Consider the following 9,705-nt stretch of genomic DNA (forward strand, 5'->3'; position numbering starts at 1 on the left):
GGCGGAGATGGCAGATCTTGGCTGAGCTACACTTGGAGAAGACAGATCGGAGCTCAGAGAAGACAAAGAAAGAGAGAAACAAACCAGTGACGATCTTGAGACCGGCGGTGACAGAGCTTGAGACTGACAATGACAGAGCTTGAGGCCGGCGGTGAGATCGTGTGATGGTAGCGGTGACAGAGGTTAGAGCTTGAGGTTGAGTCCGTGAGTGAGAGGGAGAAGAGAGTGAGAAAGGGAGAGGAGACTGAGGCTGTGAGGGAAATGGATGGAGAGTGGGACGGCTGAGTGTGAAATATGAGAGAAAGTAGGGTTTTTTTAGTTTATATATATATGGGGGGTTTTTTGGTAATTTTATACTTAAACGGGTCGGGTCCGGGTCGGGTATGCCAAAAACCCGGACCCGACCCGGACCCGCTTCGGGTTTTTTTTAAAAAGACCCATACCCGACCCTATTATTTATCGGGCCGGGTAAAATCCGACCCATTAGGGTCGGACCGGACCGGGTATCCGCGGGTCGGACTTTTATTGCCATCCCATCCCTACTCACAAGTCTGGTTGAGTCAATTTTTAATACTTTGCTTGGCTCGAGTCACTTACAACCATATATCTAAGTTTTGGCTCCACAGGTTTGATTAAGTCAAGTTTGGGCTAAACTTGAACCCAACTCGATCCCATCGATTGGCTAAAAATGTTGACTTGTCATCAACCAAAAAGAACCACCGGTTAGGATCAGATCGATTGTCCATGATGGCAGATTAATATTCTAATAGATAGTATGTTTTAATTTGATTTGAATTCTATTACTCCTATTATATTTAAACCCTCAAATTAGAATCTTGTCATATCATTTATCTATATATATATATATAAAAGAATATTGCCACATCATATTTTCTCTAAATAGTAGAATATATAGGTTCATGTACAAACACAGCCAAAATAAATATATATTAATAATTACCATAGGAATATTTTTAGTAGCTCCATATAAAAAAAAAAAAAAATTCATAATAAATACCTATAGTTAATTACCATAATTATCAAATTTTATATTTTATATTTGAGAAATAATGTCTACAATATTTTTACAACAAATCGTAAGTGGCAGTTTGTTACTGGTTATTATTGTTAGGGCAAAAAAGTAATCTTAGTGTTAGTTTCAAATTTGAACCAATAACAACTAACCACTTGTGATTTATTGTAAAAATGTTGTAGACGTAGCATATCTCTTTATATTTTACAATCAAAATAAATATCTAGTAATAATTATCATAATTGTCAAATTTATTAGGAGTACCATAAATGCGTACTCTCTTCTCTCACATGAATAGTGAGTCACACCATAAATTTAATTAATAGGACCCATGTGAGAGGAGGGGGTATGCATTTACGGTACTCCGAGAGTACACAATAATTTCCCTACATACAAAATAAAAGAGTAAAAATCATTGTTTCCTAGATTAAATAATACTTTATTGAACTTTTACGTACATTGCACATATTGCTAATTAATTGTGTTAAAAGTGAGGTACCCACTTTCATCTTTGGGGCGACATGTTCTTTTATGTTGTCATAGGATGTGTTACCAACATATGCAATCAAATGTTTCTCAAAAAAAAAAAAAAAAAAAAAAAAATGCAATCAAATGAAATACAATTCGTGATGACCCCAAAACGATATTGAGTTCGTACGTTAAAAGGCCCAAACAATATAATTTGTAGAGCGTGGGCTTGAAAGGCTAGACTTTGGTCACCGAACGATGGTTAGTCATTGTGTTCATACGGAAATAAACTATGTTCGTTCGAGAAGTCTTTCTCTTCAGTACGGCCTGGGAGGCTCTGGTTCTTAGCCTTTTTTCCCAGCCCCTTCTTCCGGATTGCTTGCTTTTCCTTTTATATTAGCCTGTATCCTTTATCCTTCGTCCACGTGTAGGTTCGACTTTCCAGAACTGATACTTGTCCCATCAGCCCATACCCAAAGTGGTTAAGAGTGGTTGTAAAAGCTGAAGAGTACGGTTCTGTCAGGTGCAGAGTATTCAATGGCAGTAATGGCAACTTTCCCTTCGTCCTTTGTCGCTATACTGTCCAGGGGTCGTTTTTCTATCAACGCAGATATTTTAGGTTTTTCCCAAAACTGTTCCTATACCGTTCTTGCCTTTTCTTTCAGGTGGGTCTCGGGGATGCCGAGGACAAAGTCATCCTTGACTATGTCTTAAGGTTACTTGGACTTTTATTATATGTCATTGGCTATATTTCTCCTCAGCTCGAGCCTTGGATCCCAATGTAAAAGTGGGCCAGGGCCACAAATTATTGGGTCCCACAGCTACAATTATATATATAAATATATATATATACACACACAATTAATTTCTAATGAATTTTAATCTTTTACGAATATTATCTTTGGACTTTGACATTGGTGTTAATTTTGTCTTTGTACTTTCTATTTAGAGTTTTGCTAGCACCACATAAACTTACACAATTTTTGTCATAATTCGTCACGTGATGATTTGTGGAAAAAGTTGTGTAAGTTTATATGATCCTAGCATTTTTCTTCTATTTGAACTATTAACCACTTGAACTATATTTCAGCAAAAAAGAAAAAAAATTGTAATTTTCATTAAAACATTAACGGATCTAATCATGTGATATGCATATAGTTCTATCATATCCTATTGTTAGAAATTATCTAAAATATATTTTACTATTCAATGCATGTATGGGTCTTTTATGAAGAAACCACATTACCTCCATGGTTTAATGATGAGCCCTCTATTGAAATCTTGAAAAAGCCTTTGATTAATTTCTCAAATTATACGGTGGTTGCTAGATGTGACTTGTGAGTACGGTGTCGGAGAAGACAAGAAACCCACTCTCTAGACCTAATACCCATTGAAAAGAATGGCAATTTAAATGAGCTAATTGTCATTTACTTAAAGGGAGAGTAGGGGCTCCTTATGTATTAAAAAAGAATTTGTCCATCCCATTGGACCTAAAAGAGACATAACAGAAGCCAAGATTCAAATAGTCACTATAACTATGACGGTCCACATAATAAGAAAGAATGAATAAAAAATTATAGTGACCAAGTAAAATGGATGTGCTATAGTTATAAATAAAAAATAAAAAATTTAAGGGATGTGTTTAATTTATCACACATCTAATTTCCAAAAAATTAATTATTCAAATAAAAAATTCAAGAACGAAAATTAGCACTCATGTAAAAGTCTTCTAGACGAGATGTCATTTGAACTTCATAATTTTATTTGCTTGTGTTGGAATTTGTTTCAGAATATATAGATTCTAGAAGATATAATAATTATATATATATATATATATATACACGTACACACATAAGATAGAATAACATATAATAATTATGAAAACGTGTTTTTTTAGTTTTTTAGTTTTTTTTAATAAAATTAAATCAGGTAACATTTTTATAGTTGTTCCCAAAATTATTATAGGTTGGAATTGCCTGAATGCAAATCATATGTACCACATTTTGTTTTCCATTTTATATTTCATCAATTACAACTTGTAATATATTCATTTAACTTTCCTCATAAAATAGTCAAAATTTAAAATGGAAAAAATTAATCACATGACATGTTATAATTGATAAATCATAAAGTGAAACACAAAACATGGAAGAGATAATTTCGATTGGAGCTTGTCCCTCCCATTAAATTCAAGTTTTGACTGCTTCATGATGAACAAAACACAAGTGATGCAACTGTTAAATGTCTGGATTTGACCAAGTAAAATGACCCAAAAATAGGATTTAATCGGCAAAACGATATGTGACCCCTAGAGCCATACTCAACCTTACACTCACTCCCAACATGAGCTGTATTTTTTTCCAAGCCGGTACTCCTCGTTTCTCTTCACCCCTCCTCTATTGTCCAAACCAATTTCCCATGCAACCACCTCTTCCCATGCAAATCACTCTTTCTCCTCAATTTGCCTTCACCACCCTATCATCTCATTTGTGCACCCCTCCCCTTTACCCATGGAGGGGCGGGTTCCACCAGCGCCCGATGGTGATGACACGGATGACAACTCTCTCCCGCTACATTCATCAGGGTCAAAATCGCTGCCACCACCACCACCATCACTGCTTCTAATAACACCGCCTCCTGATATGAACTCCGAAACCTACGTAATCCAAATCCCTAAAGATCAAATTTATCGCATTCCACCACCGGAAAATGCCCTTTTTGTGGAACGTAATGGCAAAAAACCTGTTGAGAAGAACAAAAAGTCTCGACCCAAGTGCTGGGTATGGATAACTGGTTCCATCTTGGTTGTGCTAGCACTTATAATTGCTCTAATCCTAGTGACATTGTCCATCGTCTATAGGTCTAAAAGTCCTTCATTCTCCGTGGCACATGTCCTAGTCAAGTATGCACAAAATTCTACTCATAAACATTCTCAATCGGCTGGGTACACAATCTCATTGAAGGCCAATAACCCAAATGAAATTATGGGAATTGATTATGACAGTGGTGGGGTTGTTACATTATCTTCCGAGGGCAAAAAGATTGCTACAGGCAAATTTCCATCGTTGGAGCAAGAAGATAATGGTTTCAAGAAGATTAAAGTCTTTCTAAAAGGCACAAAAGAAACGCTACCTAAGGAGATTGAGAAGAGTATGAAGGCCAATAAAACTAAGGTACCGGTCTCCTTAACTCTAAATGCGAAACTTAGAGTGAAACTGAAATTGGGTGTGATTAAGACATGGATTCTTGACATGGACGTTGCATGTAAAATTAAGGTCAATACATTGGGGGTGGGTTCGGTGATCTTATCGGAAGAATGTCAGAACTAATTCAAGTCCTAGATAAAGTGGCAATGGTGGTGATGCTAGAGTGGCTTGGTGACCCAGGTCATGCAATATTATGAATAATTTTTTATTTGGTCATTTTCATGAATGCTTTTTTTTTTTTTTTTTAATTTTTTTTAATGTCAACTAAGTTTGATGATGGGCTAAAATGTTTAATTTTTAGTACAAAATACTATCTATAATTATATGTTTGTATAATTTGTTATAACTAGCTAGGCAATTTTTCTTCTTTGTTCTTGTTAATTTCCCATAACAGAAGCTGGACTTGAAACATGCAATTTATTTTTCTAATTTCCTAATACATTTAAAGAGTATTCAAGTTGTTGTTCTTATTTTTTTTGCTTCAAGCTTGAAAACTAGATCTGACTATACTTTACAAATATTAGACAGCTCCCCTGGTATCTCCTGCAATATTTTTACTTTTGGGTCTGGTCTAGAAATATTCTTGTAAGCAAAATTGGACCAAGCTATAATGCCCATTATGATATTTTTTCTGGCTTGGAGCCCAGAAAAAATTGTACTAGAAATATTTTTTCTGGCTTGGAGCCCAGAAAAAATTGGACCAAGCTATAATGCCCATTATGATATTTTTTTTTATAATTATCTAATACTCGGGTGCAAATGAGTGAGAAACCCAAGTAATTCAACAGAACTCACAGTAAAGAGGGCCCAGTCATGTCCTCCTAGAGTAATTCGGCCCTAGCCATGAGGAGGTGATGGACCTAATCGTGCCCAGGCTCCAGACCCATTAAGGTATACTTTGTCAGTTTCATGTTGAACCGAGATTGTCTTAAAACCTAAACTCGAATACAATTTCTTGTGAGCCCAAGTCTTTCTTGATCGGTGTCAAAACTTCCTTATCTTTGGGCTTTACATCTTTATCTTAAATTATCCACCTTCATGGTATGTTGCAATAAAAGTGACTAGCCTATAATGGGAAATGAATACCTTTCTCATGAAAATGTCCTCGCGAGGCTGAGATAATAGTTATGACTCATCGGTTCCATTATTTACAAGTCCATAATCAATGGATAGGATACAATGATAATGCCCAAATATGGAAACTAGTCTAGTCATAATCTTTTCTTTCTAGAAGAAAACTGAAATTTCTATTAATGAAAATTCATATCGTCTGAAAAGTTATATCGACTTGGATTACTATAGTAAAGTGTGAAGGAATATCTTTCATCTAAACTGAGAAATCTGTGACATGTTTAGTAAGATTGTGGACAATAGAATTACCTTGGCACTCCAAAACATGTGAGAAACTATAATCACCACTTATTACCATTTTTTCTTTATCAAAAAAAGAAAAGCTAAGATCAAGTATATATACTATAGCCGTCTCAAAAAAAAAAAAAAGTATTTATACTATAGTATCTGTCTAGATCTTTTCTTCTTTAATAATTAATCTTTAAATTATCCGCTTTTTATGGTAAGGTGCATTAGAAGATGCTAGCCTATACAATATGAAAAGAATCAAAGGAATATATCATATATTAGGCACAACTACTTTTAGCATATCTTTTATTCAGTGTACATAGACAATTTGGTTTGCAAAGTATATTAGTTTAGTTAATTTAACACGAGCCTAAATCCTACAAATTAATGAAGAACAGTTTCAAATTTTCATGTTACTTTGATAACTAAGTTTGAGTAAGGTATTTTGGGTGTTTTTGATATACGTGTAGGTGAAATATGTGTAAGTAAGTTTAAAATGTGAAAAATGTGTGTTGAGTAGGGTTACCAAACGGGCCCGTAATTTCTCGGATTCCCTTCTAAATAATCTGTAAACTGTAAGGGTTTTTATTATTATTTGTTTTTAATTAAGTGGACTGTAAACTGTTAGTAGCAATAAAAAGCTTTAGTTCTAGCCTATTTTATTTATTTATTTTTTAAATTTGACTTCCTCTAATTTGAGCTAAAAGTTTTTATTTTGTATTGACGTCTTCCACTTGCAAGAAATTATGAGCAATATTATTTCAGAAGCATATATCTATGAAAAGCTGATAGAGTGAAGAAGATTTTGAAACTTTGAACGCCGGGGGCTGAGAGACTTGGTAACTTGATTGTTGGAATGAAGATATCCCCGCACCCTCTTGTAACTATGAAAAAGATCGAAAGAAAAAAATTGCTTGGAAACTCGATTAAAATGATTTTTTATTATAAAAGAATATGATAAGATTTGAATCTATTACCTATCATTAAATCAAAACAAATAGTTTATTTATTTATTTATTTTTTCGAAGATTCAATCTCAAATTTCTTATAAGATAAAAAGAGTTTACAAATTGAATTAATTAGATCCATTATTAAGTGTAACATATTAATTACATATATAGTTACACCAATTTAATAAAATGCTTAATTTGACTTCATTCATGATTGAGTCTTTGATGGAGTTGACTATGATATCACAAGAAGAATTGACCATGTGCACCACGAGAGACCCAGAAAGAGAATTTAAGGACCATATACACCATGCGCAAAAGTGGATGTGGCTCGGTTCTTTACTCCATTTCTAAGTTGCTTTTTCCTCGAAAGATCTTTAGCATGATAAGAATAATAATACTAATAATTAACAATGGAAAAAAAAGAAGAAGAAGAGCATGAAAAGTAGAAAAACAAGTTTATAAGACATATGATTTTATCTAAAAAGCAAGTTGCTTTAAGGGTGGAAGTACTTTAAAAGATGAAAAAAAGAAATAAAAAGAGTTGCACTAAAGGAGAGAACCTTTTATAGGAGTGTTAACAATGGACACTTTAGAATAGGTCTTTTTCCTATTTTTTTTCACTAGAAAAATACTTTACAACTCAGTAATTATGAAGTTTTGGAAAAAGGTCCTCCCAATCCATCCTCTTTGTGTTTTTTACATGTATTTGCACATGGTTAGCACTTAGAGTTAGCTGGGAACCATAACCCTCTTTTATGAATTTCACTGTTCATTTTGTTTGTAGTAAAATGCCTTTTTTCCTCTCTTCAAATAATGTTGTTTTTTGCAAATTCCAATACTTTCTAAGTGCAAGTCTTCACACATGCACGTGTCCACAATAACTGTGATATACATTTCATAATTGGTCAACAATCCTCTTGATTATTATATTACTAGGAAGTGAGTTTGACTAATATATATGAAACTACTCAACTCCATTCTTTTTTAAAAATTATTATTCTTTGATTTATTATTGGTTTTTTTAGTTGGAATAAAGGTGAGCAAACCCGAGCTCGATGGATTAATATATGCATCTACGTATTGAATAGATGAAAGGGAAAATAAGAGAAGGATTGGCATAACTCCACCCCCGTATAGTTCCTTGGTAAACATTTTCTTATTTAACAATAATGTGACAATCATTGTACCATTGTCTTAAACTTCTAGCAACTTTCCTTCATACATTTAATCCGGACTTTGTACACAATAATTCTAATTATTCATAACCCACATCAGATCAGACCCTTATGTTTAAAAAATAAAGGAGGGTATTGAGACACTACAACAAAAAAAAAAAAAAATCTATTACATCAAGTGTTAATACAACATATTAAGATATCCCTCCCCAACCAATGACCCATTAATACTCTTAATCACTCATATACTCCTCATAATGAGAAATCTCTTTCATGCATACATGGCAAATGATTCTAAAGAGGTTCTGACCAATGTCTCATTCATACATAGTCACTATAAATTTGTTCCCCATAATAGGAGCATCTAGGGTCACATGGGAATCCATGTGAGCTAGAGTTTTGGCACATCAGACCAATGACTACACCCATACTATATACATGTATTTATAGTATGCCAAGACAAACCACCACCCTCAACAGCTCGACCCTCATTGCGGGGACCGATTCCCAAGCAGCACACGTGTTGGAAATCTACTTTGTGCATTGCAATTACCTGACACGTGGTTTCAGGACCATAGCTATGCTATGCTAATATGAACTCAGTCTTACTGACACGCCAATGCCTAAAGGTTCCTCTTCAATGCTGTAATAAATCTGACCAACCATATATAGTCTGTACTGCAACGAGAGCTAGCAAAATGCTTGAACTAATACTATATAGCAGAGAGGGAGAGTATAGAAATGAATCACAGAGTTTACAATAGGAATGGCCTAGTTGTTCACATGAAAGATTTTGTATCTATATATATTTAATCTATGGTTTGGGTTGGTGGAAACAAGATGTGTTTATGTGCAGCCATATCTTTTAATGTATCAAAACTTTCATATTATAATGGATTCAAGTCCATAAACAAGATCTTAAATGGAAGTACTTTTTAACCCAAATAGAAGATAAAGAAAAAAGCTGTCTCTGTATCAAATAACACTTGTATTTTTTTATATAATAATAATGGGTTGGTTCCTATAAAAAAAAAAAATAATAATAAAATAATGGGTTGGTGGGTGAGTGAGTGAGATTAAGAACTTGTATCGTTTATAGAGCATGAGTAAATAATGTTGTGGAAAAAAAGAAAAAGTATAAAAGGAAGGGTAGGATATTAGTAGTGACAGTTGGCTACATTGGATGGAGAGGACGTCTCTTTCTTTTCCACCAATAATTGAATCTTAAAAAGATATAGTTTAATTCAGTTAAGGCGCCAATGATAGTTGAATCTAGTGGACTCCATCTTTCCACGTCCGAAAGAAACGAGGTTGTCAAAGCTTGGAACCATGTTAGTGTCTCCATTCCAAAATCCATGTGTGTTCCTCACATCAAATACCCCCTTTTAAGTGGATTCCAACTCCTCATTCAACCATAGATTCCCTAACCTAGCTAGTGGTGGGTTTCCCTTTCATGACAAACCTAACTAGGAAAAAAAAAGTGTTTTTTCTTCCACACCCTTTTTACAAAG

The 9,705-nt window shown here is 34.1% G+C and overlaps 1 protein-coding gene across 1 annotated transcript; it reads left to right on the forward strand.

Annotated features, from left to right (window-relative positions):
- Nucleotides 1-3,967: 3,967 nt before the first annotated feature.
- LOC115950434 (NDR1/HIN1-like protein 13) lies at nucleotides 3,968-4,830 on the forward strand. The gene has a single exon (XM_031067630.1). The coding sequence runs from the start codon at nucleotides 4,012-4,014 to the stop codon at nucleotides 4,828-4,830; it is 819 nt and encodes a 272-aa protein (XP_030923490.1). The 5' UTR covers nucleotides 3,968-4,011.
- The last annotated feature ends 4,875 nt before the right edge of the window (nucleotides 4,831-9,705 follow it).

The sequence above is a fragment of the Quercus lobata genome, chromosome 6, assembly GCF_001633185.2.
Source record: "Quercus lobata isolate SW786 chromosome 6, ValleyOak3.0 Primary Assembly, whole genome shotgun sequence".
Classification (NCBI taxonomy): Eukaryota; Viridiplantae; Streptophyta; class Magnoliopsida; order Fagales; family Fagaceae; genus Quercus; species Quercus lobata.

What these genes read in the sequence shown, in the direction of transcription:
- LOC115950434 (XM_031067630.1), top strand. Translation starts at nt 4,012, where the DNA reads ATGGAGGGGCGGGTTCCACCAGCGCCCGATGGTGATGACACGGATGAC.